Genomic DNA, 22,087 nt, shown 5'->3' with positions numbered 1-22,087 from the left:
TATGAGAAAACACGTCTTTATTTTTTAAATTCAAAATGTTTACAGTTTCTCCCAGCCGAGAAGCAACCCCCAAGTACAGCATGTCCTTATTTTTGGTAAAAAGGAAGAGGCGAGCCTCAAAGGTGCGACCTGATCGTCGGCAGGAGAGCCGGACGTTCTCCCCAGGGCAGGGCAGGGCAGGGCAGGGGCAGCCCCGCGAAGCAGCAGGCGATTCCTGAGGGGCCCCGGCGCCTTGCACGCGCAGAGTGCCAAGACGCCCGACTCAAGGGCGGCAGCCAGACGGCCCAGACCTTCAGCTTGGGTCACGGGGGAGCAGATCCGGATGGCTCCTCCGTAATCGTAAGCAAATGTCCTACGACGGCAACCGCTCTGCAGTCTCGACGGGGGCCGAAGCCTCCAGCGACGCCCTCCGGTTGGGCCTTCTCTGCCCGGGAGGCGCCACCCTTGGAGCACGCACACCCGTGGGTTCCCCAAGCAGCACCTCCGTGGGCTGGGCCTCCGGAGGACTCCTCTCCTGCAGCTGCAGCCCGGAGGGCCGGGTCCTCCACAGAGCCTGCATGGAGACAGGCAGCGGCACGGGGTCCTGAAGAGGGGACTCCTGCCATGCGCAACGGGTGGGGGGGGAGACCTTCCCGTGAAAAAGGCTTGAGTCTCCCCTGCCGACCGCGATCAGGAATCCCGACAGAGCGCGCCACAGCCCTTGCCAAGTCAACAGTTGCACCGTCCGGTAACCCCCCCCCCCATTCAAAACTCCTCCATAATTTTTCAGCCCACCACTCTGAATTAACGGGAACAGAAGAGACCTCACCGGCTGCCTGCTTCCTCAAGATGCAGATGAAGTTCAAGTCTTAAAAAGCACAGAGGGAGGCCCCCTCCTCAACTTAAAGAGCCCTGCGCTGCAGAATCAGTCAAAATCACGCCAAATGGATGGTTGCTCACAGCTAGAAGTAGCAGCAGCTGGAAATTCCCACCTTTTCATCGGGGGAGTCAATCCCAACCCAAATTCTCTCTCGAGCCCAAAGCCCGCCCCGTTAAGGGCAGGCGGCCGACTGCCCCACCGTACCCCTCTGCTCCCCACCCAAGTGCCCCTCATGGGCTGGCAGAAAGAAAACTGGAAAGGTTCAGCTGCTCATCAACGTCCTCTCTGACCCAGCTCTACCACCTTCTTGCCGTGCCCAGCACCGGGATGCCAACCTGCCCCCGGATCCGACGCTGCAAAGCGATGGCTCTGCCTCCGCCAGCGGGCCACAAGCTCCCGAGGCTGCTTCCTTTGGAGCCCACCAGAAGACGCCAAGTCGCTTGCCACTCCCAGAGCTGGCCCTGGCGGGGGCAGCCTCACCCCACAGCATGCCAAGATTGCTGCCCACGGAGCACTCTGCCCGCAGGTGACTCTCCACCCCTGGCTGCAGGCTAAGCAGAAGGGGGGGCAGGCACAGGGCCAGCACACAGCAGCCCTCGGAGGTGAGCAGGAACCGGGTGCCAGATGTGGTCTCTGCTCTCAAATACCTCCTGGCGCTTCCTTGAGGTAAGCGGGATCTGAGTCTAATGTTTCTAAGCCCTACATTTGCATATTGTTCTAAAACCATATATTTAAATAAAGTTTATTCCATAAACGTTACCAGAATAATCGTAATAATAAATTTGGGGTTCCATACAATACCAATATTTGCTTCTTTTAAGTGGCCTAACTTCAACAAGGGAAACAGGAGGTGATCTGGTTGAAATAAATCACCCTTTTCTTTTCCTCTCCCACTTTCTAAAAAAAAATACAGCTCAATCAAACGCAGCCAAGGTGGGCTCTTTCAGAAACAGGGCCAGGCACTGAGGGGGTGGCCGTGGCTACGTGGGAACCACGATGTTCCTGGCGAGCAAGATGAGCAGGGCGAGGTCGGCGTTCCCTCCCGCGTGCTCCAGTGCTTCTCCAGCTTCCTGGGGTGTGAACCCGGCCCCCACAATCTGGTCGAGGTCTGCAGCTGGGGCAAGAGGAGAGCGGTGGGCTCCTGGGAGGCCGGCCGGCAGAGGGCCCGGCTCTGGTGGGTCCGCCTCGGAGACACCACCAGAGGCTCCCCGTTGCTCTGGGGAAGGGCTGGGAACGCCCTGCGCCACCCGGGGGCCCGAGCTCTGCCCTGGAGCAGCACAGCTGGGAAGCTGCCCGGAGGGTAACCGGCGAGCCTCGACCTCCGAGCTTCTGTCGCCCTGCTGCCGGCCCAATGCCCCTGAAGGGCTGGCAGCGAGGGAGCAGCTACAGCCAGGGGCTCCTTGGGCAACCGGAGCCTCCTGCTCACGCCCCCCAGCGAAACAGGGCCCCTCCAGCATCCCCGTCCCAGCCTCCGAGGAGGCGGCTTCCAGGCCGGGGTGCTCGAGGCGGGAGAGGACCAAGTCCTGTCTCTCCTCAGCTGGAGCTGGCTCCTCGGGAGGAGCGGCAGAGGAGCAGCTCTCCTCCTGCCAAGCTGCTCGGAAGTCGTGCTTCGCGCTCACGACCAGGAGCCGGTGGAGCTCCTTCAGGGCAGAGGCTAGGGAGATGCTGGGGTCCTCATCCTGCTCCCTGGACCGGCCGACCATGGCGTTTCCAGGCTGAGTCAAGCCACCGGCCGGGGGGAGACCGAGAGGCAGAGGAAGGTCGTGTGGCTTGTACAATTCCAGCTCCATCGCAGGGTCCTTGGCGCTCCCGCCAGCTGGCCCAGGGACGGGTGGATCCAAGGCCTCTGGAGCAGAGGGGTCACCCCCCAGCAGCCGGGCCAGGGCGGCCCCTTCCGGCCTCCCCTCGGCCGCACGGGAAGTCCCTCCCTGCTCTTCTCCCTCCCCGAGGCGCTCCTCTGCAGAAACGTCCCCCACGCGCAGAGGCTCCATCTGTTCGCCCGAGGAGGGCTCCTCCTCCCTGGGGGTCCCGTACATCTGGAAATCTGGAGCCAGCAGCTCTGACCCCTTGTTCTGCTCCATGGGCTCTAGAGGCAAGGGGGCGTCCACCTCCAAGGAAGTGCTGCGGGGGCTGCCTTCTCCCCCCGCCTCCTGAGGCTCCAGGCCAGGAACGTCCTCCGTCGGTGGGCAGCTGGAAGCGACCATCTTAGCAGGTATGTTTCGGGTGGGAAGTGAGCCCCCGAGGCAGGAGCTGGCCCCAGCATTTTCAGCGGAAGCCGCACCGGCACCAGCGAGAGCCGGCGGCGATGCCGGCGGCAGCCACCCCGCAGTCTCCAGAAGAGAATCCAGGGACTTCCCGGCTCTGGGATTCGCGGGCTCTGCCCGGCCGCTCAGCGGGGAGCAAACCGAAGGAGCAGAGGAGGAGCGATCGAGCGATCGGGTTGTGGGGTTATCGTTAGTCTTCAGACCAAGTTCTGGAAAACAAACTGGACGTTTAAAGCCATCCGAAGTTGGTTGAGATGGAGCTTCAAGTGAGGTAGTTCCTGTATCATTCTCTGCGCACACAAGAGGAGAGAAAGGGAAAGACAGAATGAGACCCCCCAAAGCCTCCAAGGGGACGCCTGGAGTCGCTCAGAGCGACGGCCTTGGGGGGGCAGCGGGGCGCGAGCCCGGCTTCGCCCGGCCTCCCGTCCGTCCCTTCACAAGGGGGGGCAAGCAGGAACAGCTCCTCCACCAGCACCGCCCCCAACTCCCCCCACACCACCGCCGCGGTCCCCAAATAGGCTCCCTTTCCCTTCCTCCCCGCCACCATCTATTGCACCCCGGTGGGGGAGCCCCCGGAGAGGCAGGCGGTGCAAAATTTCAAAGAAAGCAACGGATGGATGTCCCCCCCCTCCCCCCCGAAGGGACATTGTACTGCAGTTCATAGCCTATTCATAGGCTATAAAGACGTCAGCTGGCTTTTCCGTCTTCTGAGGAGGAGAAAAGGAGGGCCGCAACGGGCTTGGTGGAGGAGCTCCCCCCGCAGCCACCGACTGCAAGATGGCAGAAGACATGCGCTTTCTTAGGCTGGCGGCGAGGGACGGGCCATCCTGTTAGCTCAAGCCAAGCCTCGCTTGTGCCCTTCCTCGTGCCCACATGCAGCTTGCTTTAGCTGAAGTAGATGCCCAGCAAAGAAACCCCCCCGCTCGGCTCTCCAGGTGGGGGTCAGGTTCTGCTACGGATGCAGGCGCAGAAGGCAGACGCTACGTCTGGGTTCGAGAGGGTCAGCGAACCGAAACGGCCAGGGCTCTGGGCCGCCTCGCCTCATACCTGCGCCGGACCCCTCCTTCCCCGGCTGCCGTTCCCGCAGGGACCAGCCTCGCCCAGCCGCCGGGACCGCAAGTCAGGCATCCAGGGTCGTCGATGAGCACGCCGCTGCTCGGGTCCTCCGGGCGAGGGGCCCCCGCCGGGACTGCTGCGCCGGGGTCCCCTCCTTGGTTCCAGGCCGATGGCTCCGCGAGAGGCGGCTCTCCCCACCCCCCTCAAGGAGCCGCGAGAAGGGAGGAAGAGCTCGCAGTACCTGGTCTGTGGCCCTCTCCAGCGGCAGCAAACCCACATTACATGCATCTAGGCTTCTGGCATTCTGTTTGGATTAGGAGACAAACACACCAAACTTGGGTTAGCACACCACATGCACCGTGCTCTGGGGCGCCACGTCCAGGGGCCCTTTCTGCCCCCCTCCTGGCCCTTCTTTCCAAAGCAGCTGCCAGCTGTCCTCCTCTCCTGCCTCTGCGGGGCGAGGGCCTCTTCCCTGGCTCCTACGCTCAACTACCGCTGGCTCCCCCGGCGCTCCCTGGCTGCGGCTCCTCTTCGTCCTGCCCCGTTCCTGCCGGTTAGCCAAGGAGGTCTTACGGGGCGTAAGCCCCACGGACTGAGGCGCTCAAACACTCAGGCTAGGGCAACGTGGAGGGCTTCCGTTGAACTGGGAAACCTGGAACTTTCTGGGGCGTCCGGCTCCTCTTGCTCTGGAGCACCGTCCTGTGCTTCTGGGAAAGGCCGGTCAGGCCTGCACTGCCTCGGCTGCCTGGCTAGGGTCCTGCTCCGGCACCAGAGGCGCTTCTCTCCTGATCCTGGCACGCTGCCTGTCCTCTCGGCTCCAGTAAAGCCCTCTGGGTCCTCTCAAGAGCTCCTTCCTCTTTCTCTCCTCTGTGCTAGCTGGCGGGACGCGGGCAGAGTTGGTGAGGGTTATGCCAGCTAGTTCCTCAGTCCAGGGGATCTGCATCTCCACTGCTGGCCCTCCAACTCCACGGGCAGAAAAACTAGTGCCCGGAGGGTCTGGGCCGCTCTCCCTCTCTCTCTCTCTCTCTCTCGGCAGGGCTACGCTCGTTCCGATCTTTAGCAGACTTTAGGTTTGGGGAAGGGGGGGAAGCAGCAGTTGCGTCGTTCCGACGACAAGGCCCTTTGCAACAAAACCCAAAAGGAGGGACTGCGGTCAAGACGCTGAACTGCCCAGGGCAGGGGAGATGCCGAGGAGCAGCCCACGGAGCAAAGGGGTCCTTCGTCCCACAGAGCCTCCCCTCGGGCACGCAGCGCGCAGCCTGGCAGGCCACCCAGCGGGGGGGGGCTGATCTCCGAGCCCCCGCCTCCTTCCCTTTCTCAAGGGGCAGCGGGACGGAAGCCGAGAAAACCGAGCAGCACCGGAAGACAAAGGCACGGCCAGCCGAGGGCCTTCGATGCGGGACAGCCCTCTGCCCAGCCGGGGGATGGGGGTGGGGGGCTGCTCAGGGCTAAGTAAAACTCAAGGCTGAGCCGGATCTGTTAAAGGAGAGCTTTAATGCCAGGATAAGGATACAAAACCGCCGCTTGACTGACCACAAAGCATTTTTCTCGGGGGCAGGGGGAGCCCCAGCTCCTATAAGAGGATGCAAAGGGCCCTGGGGTGAGCGGAGGGCCTGGAAGCTGAGCAACGCCTTCTCGGCCTGGCTTTCTCCCCCTGGGGTCTGGTGCGGCCATCTTGGAAAAATCCACCTGTAACTAACGGTGCCAAAAGAGAGAAGGATGAGGGACGCATCCAGACAGACAAATTCAGCTCCGTTTCCTTTCCTCTGTGTCTGACTCGGGGGGTGGGGGCAGTCCCAGAATAAGCCCGCTGGGGCCACGGGACCGTGGCCTCTGCGGGACTCAGAGAAAGGGTGGATTCACCCAGAGAGAGCTGTTAAGGACGGCTGCTGTCCTCGGAGGGACTCAGCAAGTGGGGTGTAAGCAGGACCGTGGCCCCAGAGAAAGCGAAACGGCTGCCGTAAAGCATTAGCGCAACCGACGGAATCAACCGAAAAAGAACTCCATGCAAGACGAGGACGCATTTTCCTTCCAGACCCTCCTGAGAACGATGACTGGAGATGAGAACTCAGTTAAAGTTAATTAAATTACTCAGCTACGGTTTCCTACTTTGGATAACTAGGGCGCAATGTTAAAATCCCTGCTTAAAAGCTGCTAGTCGCAGCTCCCCCCGCTGCATATTCCCTCCAGACAAGTCTGGAGGCACGCGGCCCGAGTCCTTGGGGCCCCACCAAAAAAGGCGCCCAGGGCTTCCCCCATCGCATCACCCCCAATCTGCCCCTCCCGGACCCCCCTCCGGAGACTCCCCAGACACCCGACTGGGTGTTCCTTCCAAATCAAGCACTCCACACGGACTGAACAAACAGGGTCCCTTTCCCCTAACTCCAGCACCGCCAGGAAACCGCCGGCCTGAAGATCGCTCAAAGGCAAGGAGCCGCTCCCATTTTTGGCACGCTCCCTTCCCCACCAGTGCCCCGACTGAGCCAGCCTCGGGCACTTCCTGCCAGCCATTCCCACGTACCTGCTTCCTCGGCAGACTTCTGTAGGGCTTCGGCCAGCTCCTGGTCCGCCACCTCCTCTGGCCGCACGTCCTCCCGCCCTGCCCCGTACGCCAGCTTGGCACATTCAGGGAGCTCCCCCTCGGGCAGAAAAGCCGTCTGAGAGCCCGTGGTGCCAATCACCAGCACGTTCTTCTTGAGGTCAATGGAGCACTGGGGAAGGAAGCAAGGGGCGCAGGGTTGGCCGAGGCGTGTCGCCGGGCCAGGGGCTCCTGGGGGGCCTTCTCAGCCATCCCACCGGTTGACGTTCCCGTGATTCGTGCTGCGGCCGTGGGACTCCGGCTCCCCCCCCCCCCCCGCTGCCCCACCTGGTGCCTCTTCAGCATGTCCAGGCCCAGCAGCATGTCCATGGGCTGCTCCTCCAGGATGGAGAAGGAGCACGGAAGGAAGTCCCCCTCGATCTGGACCTGGGCTGGGCAGAGAGAACAGGGGCAGCGTTCGTTACTTCCGCCCAGAAGCCAGGCTCCGCCCAGGGAAGGTGTTGCAGAGCCGGCCCCCCAAACACCTACCCAGGTGCACCCTGCCAATGATCTTTTGGGTGCCGACGCCTCGGGCGATGCCAGCCCAGCGCCGGTCCACCAGCCGCATGATGTTGCACCTCTCCGCACACGCCTGGCTCATGATGGTCATCTGGGCGCCTGCCAAGAGGGCATGCCCGGTTGAAAACATGCCCCCCACTTGGGGGGGCTCTTCCCAAGGGCCACCTCAGCCCTGCCGCCCGCCCGCCCGCGGGCTCCTCCCTGGACCGGCAAGGCCCCCTGGAACGCTTCGCGGCCAGCTGGGTGCCGGCCCCCCCGGCTGGCAGCCCCGCTCCACGGCAGCAGGAAAGGGAGGGGGCCGCAGGAGCAAGACGGACCCGAGTCCACGAAGGCCTTCACGGGGTGGCCGTTGACCTTGCAGTTGATGTAGAGCATCACCACCTGGCCAAAGCTCTCGGGAGCCTCCTCCATCGCGATGGTCATGTTCTCCTCGATGTTCTGCTGCCTGGGCCCAACAGCAAAGCCGGGTGAGAGGCTTCCCAGTGCCAGGCCCGCCAGGCCCGCCCGCCACAGCCCCTGGGGCTGCTACCTGATGTCCTCCTCAATCTTCGCCTGAGCTTCCAGGTCAAAAGGGTCAGCGGCGAAGAGGCGGATCCTCTCCTGCTCCCGGCGCGCTCGATCCTGCTGCTGCTCGACCAGCACTTGGGTGAATTTCTCTGGGGTACAAAGCACATTGGGTGGAATTCGCGGTGCAGAGCAGCGCTGCCGAAGGCCTGGGCCACGGCCCCTCTCTGCCCGCGCTTCCCTCCAGACCGCAGAAGGGAGGCCGTCCACCCGGAGACCCCAGCAGCCCGGGGCTTCCCCCGGCAGGACTCACCCAGGTCTCCGCTGAGCAGGGCCTCGGCCAGAGGAGGGTTGCGTTCCTTCAGCAGGGAGAGCTCGTGGGGGTTGGCCAGCAGCATGGCTCGCAAAAGGGCTGGGTTATCCAGACCCTGGGGGGAGGAGGGCAGTTCGGGAGGGGGCAGGGGCTGGGAGGGGGAGGGGGCCGGGGCCGGGGGCGGCGGCTGGAGCGACTGGGAGAGCTGGGCAGACGTCCCGGGCACGGTGATGCTGCTGAAGTCTATCCTGGGCAGGCCTAGTGGCGGGGGGGAAGATAACACTGGATCAGCCTCACCCGAGGGGCCTTGGCTGGTGGAAGAGGGCGGCCGCTCCCACAGGGGAGACACGGAGACCAGAGCCCCCGTCTACGCTGGGTTTGAGAAGTGGAGGGCTGGGTAAGAGGACACTCCCCCTCCTCCGAAGCCACATCAGCTCTCCAGAGTTTGGAAAATGTAATCCACCCTCGCCGTTCCCTCAAGAGACCAGAGACTGCCCAGCTGAGCCTTGGGCTGGGGACCCCATCCCACCCCACCTGCCCAAGACAGGACCCAGGGAATCCAGGAGCCTCAGAGAGGAAGCAGAGGAAGAGCCCGGCAAACGTTGATTTATTGTTACTTTGAACCCCCTGCCTTCTGCTCCCAAATTCGCGAATGCTGTTTCTGGCAAACCCACTGCTCTATGCAGAGTTTCAGAGAAAAGCAGCCCTCGAGGATTAACAGCAGGAGGAGAAACGTGGGGAGCTGACTGAAGCGGCGGGGGAGGGCAGGGGGAGGTCTGCAGCCCTTCCCAAAGCGTCATTAACTGTGACCGGACAAGCGATCAGATCTCTTTCAAAGTAATTAGTATCTACAACCAGCAGGTTAAACAATACCCTAATCAAGGAACTACCAGCAGAACAAAACAAACCGCCCACCCCCACCAACACTGGCAGGGCAGGCCACAGTACATAAACAGCGAGCAAACCCCACTCCCTTCTAGCACCGAAGATGTGACCTAGCCGAGTTACGAAACATTTCTGAGAAAAGAGCCCAGCTCAGAGAACCCCAAGGACTCCACAGTTCAACCCTGAGCTACACACAGTCGTCTCTATCGACAGCAGGTTAAACAGCCAGAAATCACCAGAGCACGTGGGCCTGTGGGCTGGCCAGGCCGAGAGGTGGCGGGGAGAGATTTCTTACCAGGAAAGGGGGCCGGGGGCTGTGCCTGCGCATTTTCCACCTGCTGCAGAATCACAACGTCTCCGTCCTTCAGGCCGTAAGAAGCCAATGACCGGTGGTTGTCTGTGAGCGGCTGCTCGGCGAAGACGATCTGGGAGAGAAAGGGACACACGCCAGCCGTTCAGAAGGAAGCGGGCCTCCGGGGGGATGCCTTGCTGGGCCAGAAGGAATTGCCAGCAGGTTAAACAGCCAAGAATCACCAGGATGATTTGCCAGCCCCGGTCACCAGAGCTCCAGAGTGCACGGTGCCAAGAAGGGCACCCTGCCCAGAGCACCAAAAGCCGCCCGCCTCTCCAAGCAACCGGGTAGTGTAAAAGGACCAGCCTAACCAACATGGCCCGAAGCGAGAGGGGTGTTCTCTCAGGAACCCCACCCAGGATGTGATCTCTTCCTGGACGGACCGTCTCGGGCCGCATCCCTGCCGTTCAGAGCCGTGGCTTCGAATGGCTGAAGGAACGTATTCTGCAGCCCCAAAGCTCCAGCCGTCCGTTACGTCACGCCAATCCAACCGCACGCTGCCACCTCTCCTCTGCTCCCTTAAGCAAGGCTCCCCCGGGTGATCTGACTCGCATAAGGCAATTCCCAGAGCTGATTCCGGCCAGATCCCCCCGCAAGACTGCAAGAGCCAGGAGCGTCCCCAGGCGCCGCGAGGATCTGGCAGAAAGCGCTGCCGGAAAAAGCCAGCGAAGAGGCCACCTGCTCGGCAGCCGTGCCATTAAGGTGCAAGCCGAGCACACGCGCGCAGCCGCTCAGATCCACCCACGGGTTCCGGCAAGCCGGCCGAACCGGTACAGAGGGTTGCAGCCGCCCGGTTGCGTCAGGAGCAGGATCCACCGCTCCCAAGGGAGGGATCAGAACATCTGGCAGAGGGTTTGGGGCCATCTGGCCAGTGCCCAAAGCCTTGCCAGGTCAACACAGCCTGTCCCAGGAACACCAAGTTTCGAAAGGGGCCGGGCCAGAGAAGGGGCCGGGAAGGCGCCTCGGGGGCCCCCCGGATCGGCCAACCCCCCTTCCTCGGCAAGCCACCACAGGCGAAACTAGGTGGGGCAGCGCCCGGGTCTGGGTGCACAGAAAGGCGCCGGGGATCGCCTGGGCACCGCACGGAAAACCTGCCGCCGCCGCCGCCGCCGCCGCCGCGGCCGTGCCCGCTCTATCGCGTTGTCCGAGGAGGCGGAGGCGGGGCGGGGCAGGGCAGGGCAGGGCAGGGCAGGGCAGGGCAGGGCAGGGCAGGGCAAGGCAGCTGACCAGCCCTAAAATAGACCGCCGGCGCTCCGGCGGAAGACAGGCGAAAGGCCACCGAGCAGAGCTGGACTCTCGGCCCTGGCCGCCCGCCAGCCAGTTCCGCAGCCAGCGGCTCATTGCAACACCCGCCAGCGGCAGCGGCCGCTCCGCCCCGCTCCGCCCCGCCGCGCCCCCGCCCCGCCCCGGCAGCGCCCTCCGGGGGGCTCCCGCACCCCCCGAGCGGCGGCTGCGCAGGGGCGCCGGCCCGGCCGCGGGGAGTCCCCGGTGCCGCGGGGGCCGGGTACCGGATGGGCAGCGCAGGCGAGGGAGGGGCGCGGAAGGGGCTGCGCGGGGGCCCGGCGGGGGGCGGCGCAGCGCCCCGACCCGCCCCGAAGGCCCCGCGGCGCCCCCCGACGCCGGCCGGGCACAGGGCGGCGGCGCGCGCGGGAGAGGCGCCGTGCGCCGGACGGGCCCGAGGGCTTCGGGGACCCCCCGCCGCCGCCGCTCGCGGGACGGGGCGCTGGCCGGACCCACCTGGCTCTCGGCGGCGGGGATGCCGGACTCGAGCTCGCAGAGGGCGCGGAAGTTCTGCAGCTCGAAGTCCGCGTCCACCTGCAGCGAGAAGGTCAGCTCGGAGCGGTCCCGCCGCAGGCAGAACACCGTCAGCAGCATCGCCCCGCACCCGCACCCGCGCAGCCTCGCCTCGCCGCGCCGCCGGAAAGCCTGCCGCCGCCGCCGCCGCCGCCGGACGGCCGTCGCAAAAGGTCGCGCGCCGCGCATGCGCCCCGGCGCGGAGACGCCCCCGGCGCGCAGGACCACGCTGACAGCCGAGCAGCCACGTCCGGCTCTCCTTCGCCGGCAGCCTCGGGGGAAGGGGGGACGCTGCCCTCCTGTGGCCGCTCCCGGCGTTGCAGCCATGAAAGGAAGCAAAGCGCTTTTTACCGCATCTGAGTATTATCATCATTTTCTTCCTTTTTAGTAAGCTGATTATTAATATTAACAAGGCAAAAAGAGCCCAGGCGCAGCAGAGCAGGCGCAGAAAAGAGAAACCGAGTTTAAGCAGTTAAACTGAGCTAAAATCGCCTGTTGAAAACCACACGGCAGTGGGTGAAGGGCAGAAAACGCTGCCCTCCTGTGGCCGCTCTTGGCGTTGCAGCCATGAAAGGAAATAAGCTGCTTTTTAACGCATCTGAGTATTATCATTTTCTTTCTTTTTATTATGCTGATTATTAATACTAACAGTGCAAAAAAGATCCCAGGCACAGCAGATCAGGCACAAAAAAGGAAACCGCGTTTAATCACCCTAAAGAGAGCTAACGTGGCCTGCTCAAAGCTTGCCCTCCCGTACCCAGCAGCAGCCACTTACCCGCCCACCAGGCCGCTTCCCCATTGACTACCAGGAGCGCTATTGCTAAGCAATGCGGTCACGTGACATCACACCTTACGACCGCATCGCTTAGTGACAGAAGTTCCGGTCATAATTACCCTCACCGAGGGGCTTTTCCTCAGGGACATCAGAGCGTCCGGCAGCCACCAGCTAAAACGGAGTTTTGGAGGGGCAGTTTCCATTCCAGGGATTATGGTTTAACTCCCTTTTCCTTTTTAACTTGGGGCCATCAGTATTATTAATGGCAGTAACGATCAGATCCCCAGATACATTTTCCATCCACAGCGACGTTTCTTAAAATGTTGTCCCGCAGTAGATGCGGCCAAGGTGACCTTTCCCTTCTGACCGAAGAGGCCCCGCTGAGAAGGCTCTCTCACATTAACCACACACAAGCCCAGGAAAGGGAGATGGAACGGCGTCTTTATTTTGCAAAATGGAACAAGGCAGAAGAGAAATGACGACATGGAAACGGAGGGTGGTCACCCCCGCGTTTGGCCTACGGCTTCCTGCTGTCCATGAACGGAGAAGCCTCTCTTCCCCTTCTGGCCCACTCCAGGTCCCCAGACTTGCCCAGCTGGGACTCAGCGGTGGCTCAGTGCAGCACTGCTGGGGGCCAAGGCCTCCAAGGGGGCTGGCATCGGGGCGCCGGCACTCTTCTTGCTGAGCCTCAATCGGATTTCTCTTTCTCCTTCATGTGCAGGAACACAACGCTGAATAAGAAGAGGCCCACCATCATCGAGAAGGCGCCGGCGTAGTACGGATAAGCCGAAGGGATGAAGCGCTCGTACTGCGTGTGCTGGAGCGGCCGTACGGACACCTGGCCAGAAGGGGACAGAGGAATCAGTTCCAAGGCAGGCGGCGAGTGCAAGAGGAGGCCAGATTGCTACCGGACAGGCTGGCGCTCTTTCCCGCTGACTCCGGCTGGAAGGAGGTGAACTTTGGGGCCACACTATGTGCCCAGGTGAGCAGCAGCAGCCTGGCCTACGTGCGCAAGGCACCGTTTCTCACAGCTGTTAACAGCGTCCATAGCGCAGCAGCTGCTGCTCTGCTCGCAAATCTCCAAAGTGCATACGCTGAAAGCTTTCAGCTGTGCCACGGAGACAACCCAAAAGGCCGTGCGCACACAGCACCCATAATTTAGCACTCAGACAGCACCCTGAACCCATCCTGAGGGAGGGGGCCTCCAGCGCACACCTTAATTCCTGAGCAGACGTAGAGAGGGTCAAGGCATCTCCCCCAGCTACTGCAGCTGGTAAACCCTTCAGATGAGGAGGAAGCCCATGAGCTGTGCTGAGACATTGCAGGGACCAAAGAAGAAGATTTCTCAAGAAATCGGTGCCAATACATGTTCCATGCACACCCTGGACAGCAAACCTTTGACTGGCAGCGCATTTCTGAAGCCTCCTAAGCCCCTGGTCGCAGGGGAAGGTAGAGAAGCAGAAATCCTGCCGCCCTCAAAGTCGTGTGGCCCAGACGCAATTACCTGCGTGGAGGAGTAGAGATGTGTGTAGCCAAGACGGTTGTAGTCCACCTTGAACTGGAACACCCCATAGACGTCTGGCAGCTTGAACTGGACACTGGACTTTCCGCCTGGAAGCCAAACACATTTCTGGCTTTAGAGCAATGCAGAGCCGGGGGGCAAGAGAAGCTTCTCTACCCCCAGTCCAGCCCGCTACAGTTCTACAGAAGATGGGACAAGCCACCACAGGCTTGCGTTAATGGTAACTGCTGGGCACCCATGTCATGGACGTGAGCCAGGCATCCCTCGATCAACCATAAAAGCTGCTCGTGGCTGGCACAGGGCACGGATCTTCCAGCTTCCACACCATAACGTTTCATTCTGGAAGCTGCCTCACCTGTCTGCATCCTGCCTGATTGCAGGTCTGCAGGCAGCCAGTTGCTCAAGGCATGCAGCTTTTTAAAATAGAAATGGAGATTTTTTTTGCCAACGGACAGCGCGTGGATGGGTTCTGACATAGCACAAGGAACCGGTAACTCTGCATTTACGAGAACGAGAAGTTAAAGAAAACCGTCTCACCGTTTTTCTTGAGGAAAGTCCTCACAAATGGGTCAATACGGACAAACTCAAGCTGAATATCATCGCCATCAAAAGGGACCCATTTCCCATCAGACAGCTTTTCTATCACGATGCTGTACTCCTGCAACAAAGGGCCCCACTGCTTTGTGAAAAAACCGGCATGAACAACACTGAGCCTTTGTTGCAGAAAAGTTAAAAATCTTACCACCAGGTCGGTGACGGTGTAGGCACTTGGCGGCAACTTCTCGCCCACCCGATGGTGAGACACCTCTCCCACACGCAGGACCCCTTCTTCCTTGAAGACCCAGCGGGACAAGGCCATGGCCAGTTCGTAATTCCCAGTCTGGGGGTACCTGAATTAGAGAAGTCAGGGTTGTTCAGCCTGCTCACCAAACGTTCTTTGCCAACCGATAACCCAGTGCACTTCCGCTGCTCGTCTGGCCGACCCACAAGAGACGCAGGAGGATTCAGCTGGGGAAGGAATGGGCGGAAGGACGCTGGGCTGCATTTCAGGGACAGACGGGCTGCTGCAGGAATACACAGCCGCCGTTCGTGGGGGGGGGCACCTCAGAGATTTACGTTAGCAGGTGTTCGAACCACAAAACGTCCACAAGCACCAGTGAGTGCCTGGCCCTGTTTTGTACCCTTCTTACTGCAATTTTAGATTGCTAGTTAGCTATTTTTTTGAAGTGTGAGGTAACCAATTCTTTTTTCGTTTTGAGATGGATGCTCGAGAGCTCCTTCATCTTCCTCCAGAGAAAGTCAGCCACGGGCAACCCGCCCTGCCCTCCCTGCATCCCAGCTTTGGAGCCTACGCCAACAAGAGTTGCCTGCCTCTGAGAGCCTGCAGCCGCCTTCTGCACAGCCGATGTGAAAAAGGCATCGCTGAAGAAATCCAGGGAGCCGCTGAAGACCACGCGGGCGTTATTCCGGGCCTGGAGGCCAGCGATCAGGAGGGTATTCTTCCCAACAGCATGAGGGTACTGAGAAGAGAGACCTGCTTTTTTACAAGCAATTCTTCCAATGCTCTAATGTTCTTAATGGCATCCTTGTTTTCTAATGTTTTTTTTTTTAAAAAAAGCTACCTCGTGTTGTGCATACATGTATGCACAAACATCCTTCTGTTCCTGAGTAGGAAACCCAGGAATATACTACTCAAGCCATAAGGTTGTCGGAAGGCTATTCAGAAAAAAAAGGGTTTCCTAGCAACATACCACTGGTGCATTGCAGAAGCAGAAGCCGAGGAAGGAAGAGAAGCCTCGAAACCCCGAAGGTCTGGAGGGAGCTCAGCAGGCACAAGGGAGGGGAACCAGTTGGAACCTAACCTCATTCTTTGCAACTGCATTGAGAAGCACAATTCCTACACATACCTGGGTGATGGGTTTGTCAGGAAAGAAAGAATATGAAGTTGAGGACCCAGTCAGAATATCGAGAACCAAAGGGTTGTCAGGATCAGCCACCATCCTGGGGAGAAAATGGTTCATCGGTAACAGCAGACAGCAGAAGGGCGAGTCTCCTACTGCAAGGGAGCACACGGTGGGCGCCAGGAGGCAGAGGACTTACCCAACTCCCCGGAAAAGAATGGGGTTTAGAGGCCTCTTCCCCACAATTGTTGGAGCCTTCAGGAGATTCTCAGGGTCTGCAACAATGAGGGTGTGCTGCAGAAGAATGGAAAGAGACCGCTGCTAAACTTTCACGGCAGCTTCTGACTCGGATGTCAATCATCTCTGGGAGCACGTGGATGGAAAGGGCAGCGGCTAACTGGACCACACGCACTCTGTCCTGCTTACCTGCCCTGGGTCAGAGATGTCGTAGTTGTGATGGTCAATGACAGCTGTCTTCTCCTCGTCAAATTCTATCCCACATTCGCTTCCCAATTCTCGAAGAGGATCACCTAAGGGTCGTAAAAAGCCTATTTGTTACTTGTACTAAAAAGCGGACAACCTTTGCTTTTAACTACCACCTCAGGAGGTTTCTAACACGCTGCAGACTCATTTGCAACAAACCTGCACATGCTGTCAGAAGATATCAGAGGGATCTGGTCTTGCTTTTTTACATCTCGTTTACTTTATAAACGGACTCAGAATGCTAGCGCTACATGGTCCAAGCAAGTCTAACTGCCCGTTCCTGAGCACAGCCATGACAAGCAGTTCCTTTTCTCCAGCAGGACAGAGCTAAAAGTTTTACTTTCCGCAAACTGCTTAAGACCCGGCTGCTCTCCCAGGCCCTGCGTGGGATGGATTTTGGCGCCTTGGGCGGCCTCCAAATCGAAACAACAAAAGCAATACAGAAAACAAATTCGCTTTTAAGTTGAAGACGATCTGCTCCGTAAAGCCCGTTTCACCGACCGATATCCGAACTGGCAGCCACGAGGACGTTTCCACCTCCGTCGATGAAAGCAGCGATGGTCTCGACGTTGATGTTGCCTCCGAAATCTGGAACGAAGCGAGCGGGGTGGTGAGACGCGTCACCCGGCAGCCGGACCGTTTACGGTGACGCGGCGCTCCGAAGCAGCCCTGGACCTTCCCCGGAGGCGACTGACGCTTCCAGCCACGCAGATCGAGCCACGCGTGCTGGTGAAAGAAAGCATCGGAGCCCCCCCCCCCCCCCCACTGAGGCAAGGGAAGAGCCCTCAGAGCCCCCCAGAGCGGCGTTTCTCCGGGGCAGCTCAGCTCCCAGACGCCCGCTGGCCGGGAATGCTGGGAGTTGAAGTCCGCCCGCGGGACACGCCGCCTCAAGGGGAGGCCGCGTCTGGCTGCCCCGCCGGGAATCCCGCCTCACCTTCGACCGACGGCGAGAAGACGACGAGGTTGTCGTAGAGGAACTCCCCGTACTTGATCAGGGACAGCCCGGGGTCGTCCGCCGTGCGGAAGGTCAGGTCAAAGCCTCGATCTGCGGGGGCAAAGCGGAGGTGGCAGGCGGGCGGGCGGGCGGGGGGGAGTCGGCCCCGGCAGCCTCCCCGCGGGGCTCAGCGGCCGCGCCCCCCAGCGCCGCCCCCGGACCTGCCAGGCCGCGCAGGAACAGCGAGTGCGTGTCCTTCAGGTTCATGTTCTCCAGCAGCACGAGCGTGCGCGGCCCGCCGCCGCCGGGCGCTGCGGCCCCGGCCGCCGCCACGAGCGCCGTCGCCAAGAGCAGCACCGCCGCTTCCATCTTCTCTCTTCCCTCGTTGGACGCCCCGGAAGCGAACCTCGCCACCACCAATCAGCGGGCAGGTCTCTGCCAGAAGGGGCGGGGCGAGGGCCGGCTAGCCAATAGGGAGACGGGGGAAATCTGCCCTTCCTGCCCGCGCGAGCTAATGGGGACGAGACACCTCCGACCCGCCGCGGCTTCGCCCGGCCTCGGCCCATCGACTGCTCCGCCCTCGCTCCGCCAGGCAGGCATCGCCACGCCCCTCCGGTTGCCGACGGCCAATGGGCGCACAGGCCGCGTAAGGCGGCCCACGGACCGCCGAGGGGAGCGATCGTTGCGGGGCAACGGAGGCGCACCGGCTGCCTTTCCCTGCGCCAGCGCGCGATCCCCTCCTGGAAAGAAAACGACGCGCAGACGTTGGTGTTTGGGATACAAATATATATTTGCAGGACATCTCTACGTAAACAGCTTTGCATCTGCCAAATACAAGCAACAAGCATCTTCATCACTGCGCACTGCAGCCCAGAGAAGCCACACACGTGTTCAATAAATTACTCACACACGGGCACGCACAGCTGTGCACACCTCACGACAGACCGCACTGCAGGGCTTGCCAGAAGCGCCGTCCCCGATCCGAGGCACAGACTGCGGAGGACCGGCCAGCGCAGGGAGACCCCAGGGCACGGCGTCCCCTCTGGCCAAGCCAAGGCTCGAAACCGACGGGGGAGCCCGCGGTCGCCCCAAGACGCTTCTTGGCCCATCCTGGACAACATCAGCAGGAAGCGACCCGAATTTCGAGGCGGACGGGAGGAAGGCAGAAGAGCCACGACAAAGCCGAGCCACGGAGCGAGGGGCAGGGTCGCCGGGCCTCCCTTCTCTTCGGACGGCAGGAACGCTAAGCGAAGGACCCGGCCGAGCGCCCCTCCACTTCGTGCTGCGCGGCCGGAGACCGGGCGACACCAAACAGCCACGAGGACTTCCGGCGAGCCCGCTCTTCGCCCCAGAGATCCTGGGCCGCATCTTGCTCCTCGTAACAGTGGTTGATTCGGCCTGCACCCAGGGAGCAGAAAAGGCCTGCACGAACCCCAGAGTAATTGTCTAACAAGGCCTCCATGCTGGGGAATTCTACGTTCAAATGCTTGGGGGGGAAAGGAAGGAGAAAGAGAAAAGAAAAATATGACCGGCCGCATACTTTCGTTCCAAGCAAACCAGACCTCCCACAGGCCAACCTTCCCTGACATCGTAGCGTCCCATGACAAACGTTGATACTGCTGAGTAAATCGGCATGGGAGGTGCTGCAAGCTAAATAAGGGTCGATTAGAAAGATCAATAAAAACAACAATAAAAATGTGGGCTTAAGGATGGGAGGAAGGAAGTTACTTCAACAAGGCTTTGGGACAAGGAACAGCTGGGTGCTTTTGGTCAAAGGAGAAGAACAGAGAAGACGTTATGGTCGCTATTGCAAGGAACAAGGTGGCAAGTGTAGACAGTAACCTATCTTCCAGGTCTCTCAGGTTCTACTTAATCCTGAATTTGGGTCCCAGCAATGAATTTACCTAGATGCCCTACATTCCAGTACGATGTAAGATTTATGGCATCCTTACATACAAAAGCCTCCGTTAAATGCGCCCCCATTTGACAGACCTTGGATCCAACAGACAACATCTGTCTGAAAATACAAACCAAAATAACAGACCAAAACAAGGCATTAAAGTTATATTACACTACGGTACCTTTACACCGTTTGTATAATTACCATGAATGTCGTACTTTTAGATTTATCAGATATTCTGCAGTAACGGTCACCTCTTTCCCTCAACAGTCCATTACGTCAAGGTTTTCTGGCGCTGCAGGGTTTCTTTAGGTCCTTGCAACAAGCAATTCATTTGGCAACGTTGCTCGGAAAGACAAACAGCCAACTTGCCACCTTTCACAATTCTCTCACCTCAACTGAGTACTTCCCCAGCTGGCTCCGATATATCTGATATGGGACGACGCCACAGCGGGTCCTCACTGCAAGGCACCACTGATGGGTGGATCCTGGCTCGGCCCATAGAAGGAAGGCCCCCAGCATGTCATTCCTCAGTAGGGCCATGCCAGCGTCCCTGGAAACCAAAGCAAAACACGGTAAGCAGAACGCAGAGTTTCTGCAGCCTCACCCAGAAGAGGACTCCAAACGCATATGATGCCCCTAAAGCCTCCGTGCAAAATGAACAGCATCGATGGGGTAGCAGTGGCAGCAAGAGAAGCCCTAGGCTTGCATTCGCCTCTAGTGAGCAATCGCCCATGGAACCGCCCCCTTTCAGGACCCAGGTGCCTCCTCACCTGTCAATGCCTGCAAAGGACCACACGCACTCCCGCAGATCGTTCTCGTTTTCCGGCAGATGGAGCAGGCTCCCTTTGCCGTCACAGCTGGAGGAAACTGGACCCAAGGACGACAAGGGTCAGTTTGCAGAGCTATAGCTTTCGCCAAGGCCGTTGCCTGTGTGGGCAGCAGAGGCTCTGTGCTGGTGGATCCTGGCTCTGATCCAGCACTCAAGCTCTGTTGCTCCTTTCTCATTTTAAACAACAGCCCGGCTGTAATGTTATCTGAACCTGCAAAAGCACGCGGAAGCTCTTTCCTCCTCATTGCAACAGAGACAACCAACCCTTCCTTGTCCTTTTTCGATTGTAAGACCTTCTTGGAGCAAGAGAGCTCCCGGGGCTCAGCAATGCTGCGATCCACCTCTGCACCCATTTCCTTCCTGGCTTCCTTCTCTACCACCTTTCCGACTGCCCAAATACTCACACGCTTCTCGAGCGCCCTGCTGGGAGGCCGCCTCAAAGGTACATCCTCGATAGGCTCCGGAGCGGAGAATCTTGCTGCGGATCGCTTTCTTGCGCACCAGAATTGGGGAGCAATACGGGTTTCCAGGACGGGCACTGCCCACGCTGCCACTTGTTTCCTCCAGATCTAGCCTCTCTCTCTAGGGGCACAAGCAGGGCAGCTACTGAGCAGGGGGGGAGGGACTCCAGGGGCCTGTTCCAAAACAGGAGGCTGCTTCGCTTTGGGCGCCTGGGAGATGCCAACAACCTTGGCAGGTGCTCACACTCTGAACCAAGCCTCAGTTCACGACCGGGAAGAACCAGAGTCTGTTTGATTGGGAGGTGAGACCCTTGGAGGTGCCTGCCAGTTGGATGCTGCTCAGCGATCCCAGACCCCACGAGCAACCGCTGCTGTGGAAGAGGAGATCTCGCCTAGGAGCCACCAGGCCCAGGGAAGGCTACCAGCATCCCCCAGTCGGTGCCTGCGGACGTGCTGGAATTACAGCTACCTAATTTCTCATCCCTCGTTCTTATGCAGTTACGAAACGATCGCATCAATAATTTACACTCCCTGCTAGCCAGCTTGTTTGACCTCATCCTGCGGGAAGGAAATATCACCTGGTTTGGCATGAGGCAGAAGGGCACGACCTGGCCCACGCTCCGTGTTCCAAGCACAGCCGCTGGCTACCTTGATTTGGGCTGGGCAAGAAGAGGGGAATTTGCCTGCAGCTGGCAACTTCGCTGCACCGGCGAGTTCTCCAGGGGAGGCCCGGGGAGGAGCCCACTCACCACGCTGACGGAGGACCCGAACTCCGCGGGGCAGGGGAGCCTCCGGAAGGACACCAGGGCGTTCACGTTCTGGGAAACCTCCTCGGGGTTCAGGGACTCCCAGACCACTTGGCTGTCCAGAGAGGCGCCCAGGAGCCTCCCCGGGTCCCGCTGGGCAGAGCCACCAGCAGGCCAGTCTTGCTCCTCGGGGTGCAGAAGCAGGTAGCCCAGCTGGAAGAAGCGGCAGAGGAGGTAGTGCAGCGCCTGGACCTGGGCAGGGAGACGGAGGAGCCTCAGCCGCCGCTCCGGCCGGGCCCTCCGAGGAAAGGCCTCTTCGGGGCCCCGCCAGGGCTCCTCCTGCCTCTGCCAGCGGCCAGCAAGCGGCCTGGCAAGATGCCAGCGGTCCCTCCCGTCCGCGAGAGCCCCGCGCCCCGGCCGAGCCCCGCCGCGAGCAGAGCTCCGGGGCGCGGGAGGGCCCGGGGCTCAGGGGCCCCCGCGGGCCGGCCCCACAAACCTCGCCGGGCTGGCCGCCCACAAAGAGGTGGCAGAAGAGGCGGGCGCTGCGCGGGTTGCGGGCCAGGAAGGCGAACTGGCGGTCGGCGGGCCGGCAGGTGCAGTAGCCGATGCGCTTCAGGGCGTGGGCCATCAGCAGCGCCTGCGGGCGAGGAGCGGCGCGCGGGGTCAGCCTCGGGCGCGGCGCGGCCGGGGGCCCCCTCCCGCCGGAAGGCGCGCGCGCGCGCAGCCCGCCCTACCTCCCCGTCCCGGCCGAGCATCTTCACGCCCTGCAGGCAGAACCTCAGGAGCACGGGGCGCCGCCGCGGACAGTCCTGCGTTCGGGAGAAGGGCAAGAGAGACGGAGCGCGGGCGGGGCGGGGCGGGGCGCCGGCCAGCCGGCCGGCCTGCGGGGCCACCGCCGGGCCCGGAGCCCCGCGCCCCCCGCCCCCCGCCGGCGCCCCCGCGCACCTTCAGGAGCTGCAGCCGCTGATGGATGGCCGGGCCCGCCCGCGGCAGATCGGCGTCGTCCGCGGCGAAGGAGCCCACGTACTGCGGCAGAAGGGAGGCGCGTCAGCCCGCGGGCGCCCGGGCCAAAGCGGGGGCCGCAGCGCAGCGCAGCGCAGCGCAGCGCAGCGCAGCGCTGCGCCGCCGGGGGCCCCAGCCCGGCTCCCTCCGCGCCTCTCACCTCGGCCGGCTTGCTCACGGCGCGGCCGCCCCGCGGCTCCGGGCCGCGGCCGGCCGGCTGCCTCTTCATGACGCGGGTCGGTCCGGCCGTCGCTTCCCGGCAGACGCCGCCGGGCGCCCACCTGCTCGCGCTCCGCACCGGCCGCGCTTCCGCCCCCGCCGGCCCCGCCCCCCGGCCGGCCAATCCGCGCCCGGCGGGCCGGCGAGAGCGCGCCCCTCGCCCCGCCCGCCAGCCCCGCCCCCTCCAA

General features: G+C 61.3%; 3 protein-coding genes across 8 annotated transcripts; all 3 read right to left on the bottom strand.

Moving 5' to 3' along the window:
* Positions 1-53: 53 nt before the first annotated feature.
* DDI2 (DDI proteasomal shuttling factor 2) lies at positions 54-11,302 on the bottom strand. Of its 2 annotated transcripts, XM_088136954.1 has the most exons (9): positions 11,068-11,302; positions 9,274-9,403; positions 8,094-8,351; positions 7,806-7,932; positions 7,594-7,721; positions 7,247-7,375; positions 7,046-7,149; positions 6,701-6,890; positions 56-3,413 (listed from the first exon to the last, which is right to left on the bottom strand). In XM_088136954.1, the coding sequence occupies exons 1-9, from the start codon at positions 11,203-11,205 to the stop codon at positions 1,840-1,842; spliced, it is 2,778 nt and encodes a 925-aa protein (XP_087993080.1). In that variant the 5' UTR covers positions 11,206-11,302; the 3' UTR covers positions 56-1,839. The 2 variants fall into 2 exon arrangements, with proteins under 2 accessions (XP_087993081.1, XP_087993080.1); XM_088136955.1 differs by lacking the exon at positions 8,094-8,351 and having other exon boundaries at positions 54-3,413.
* Positions 11,303-12,323: 1,021 nt separating this feature from the next.
* On the bottom strand, positions 12,324-17,150 carry DDOST (dolichyl-diphosphooligosaccharide--protein glycosyltransferase non-catalytic subunit). Of its 2 annotated transcripts, none has more exons than XM_088136944.1 (11): positions 16,961-17,148; positions 16,740-16,850; positions 16,307-16,393; positions 15,749-15,852; positions 15,522-15,616; positions 15,329-15,422; positions 14,793-14,941; positions 14,164-14,311; positions 13,959-14,079; positions 13,404-13,510; positions 12,324-12,737 (listed from the first exon to the last, which is right to left on the bottom strand). In XM_088136944.1, the coding sequence occupies exons 1-11, from the start codon at positions 17,106-17,108 to the stop codon at positions 12,588-12,590; spliced, it is 1,314 nt and encodes a 437-aa protein (XP_087993070.1). In that variant the 5' UTR covers positions 17,109-17,148; the 3' UTR covers positions 12,324-12,587. The 2 variants fall into 2 exon arrangements, with proteins under 2 accessions (XP_087993070.1, XP_087993069.1); XM_088136943.1 differs by lacking the exon at positions 12,324-12,737 and adding an exon at positions 12,744-13,210 and having other exon boundaries at positions 16,961-17,150.
* A 139-nt stretch (positions 17,151-17,289) lies between these two features.
* Positions 17,290-22,068, bottom strand: SH2D5 (SH2 domain containing 5). Of its 4 annotated transcripts, none has more exons than XM_088136945.1 (9): positions 21,841-22,043; positions 21,624-21,704; positions 21,413-21,487; positions 21,175-21,315; positions 20,682-20,930; positions 19,876-20,053; positions 19,413-19,509; positions 19,033-19,192; positions 17,290-18,225 (listed from the first exon to the last, which is right to left on the bottom strand). In XM_088136945.1, exons 1-9 carry the CDS (start codon positions 21,907-21,909, stop codon positions 17,983-17,985), a joined length of 1,293 nt encoding a protein of 430 aa, XP_087993071.1. In that variant the 5' UTR covers positions 21,910-22,043; the 3' UTR covers positions 17,290-17,982. The 4 variants fall into 4 exon arrangements, 3 of the variants coding, with proteins under 3 accessions (XP_087993071.1, XP_087993072.1, XP_087993073.1); XM_088136947.1 differs by having other exon boundaries at positions 18,093-18,756; positions 21,841-22,068; XM_088136946.1 differs by lacking the exon at positions 21,413-21,487.
* Between the last annotated feature and the right edge of the window lie 19 nt (positions 22,069-22,087).

Source organism: Python bivittatus, unplaced genomic scaffold (genome assembly GCF_059951505.1).
Source record: "Python bivittatus isolate LINGU-HERP-01145 unplaced genomic scaffold, Pbiv_v1 ctg000090_np1212, whole genome shotgun sequence".
Lineage (NCBI taxonomy): Eukaryota > Metazoa > Chordata > Lepidosauria > Squamata > Pythonidae > Python > Python bivittatus.
Note: the sequence above shows the minus strand (reverse complement) of the source record. Positions and strands in the feature narration are given on the sequence as shown.

Bases quoted from the DNA above. Each gene is read 5' to 3' on its own strand.
- DDI2 (XM_088136954.1), bottom strand. From the start codon at position 11,205: ATGCTGCTGACGGTGTTCTGCCTGCGGCGGGACCGCTCCGAGCTGACC. The intron at 7,933-8,093 runs GTGAGTCCTGCC...TTTGTACCCCAG, and splicing joins CCTGCTCAGCGGAGACCTGG to AGAAATTCACCCAAGTGCTG. The intron at 7,376-7,593 runs GTCCGTCTTGCT...CCCTCTTGGCAG, and splicing joins GAAGGCCTTCGTGGACTCGG to GCGCCCAGATGACCATCATG.
- DDOST (XM_088136943.1), bottom strand. From the start codon at position 17,108: ATGGAAGCGGCGGTGCTGCTCTTGGCGACGGCGCTCGTGGCGGCGGCC. The intron at 15,617-15,748 runs GTAAGCAGGACA...ATTCTTCTGCAG, and splicing joins ACATCTCTGACCCAGGGCAG to CACACCCTCATTGTTGCAGA. The intron at 14,080-14,163 runs GTAAGATTTTTA...CCTTTGTTGCAG, and splicing joins ACACCGTCACCGACCTGGTG to GAGTACAGCATCGTGATAGA.
- SH2D5 (XM_088136945.1), bottom strand. From the start codon at position 21,909: ATGAAGAGGCAGCCGGCCGGCCGCGGCCCGGAGCCGCGGGGCGGCCGC. The intron at 21,705-21,840 runs GTGAGAGGCGCG...CTTCTGCCGCAG, and splicing joins CCGTGAGCAAGCCGGCCGAG to TACGTGGGCTCCTTCGCCGC. The intron at 18,226-19,032 runs GTGAGAGAATTG...TTCCCCCCCAAG, and splicing joins TGGGGAAGTACTCAGTTGAG to CATTTGAACGTAGAATTCCC.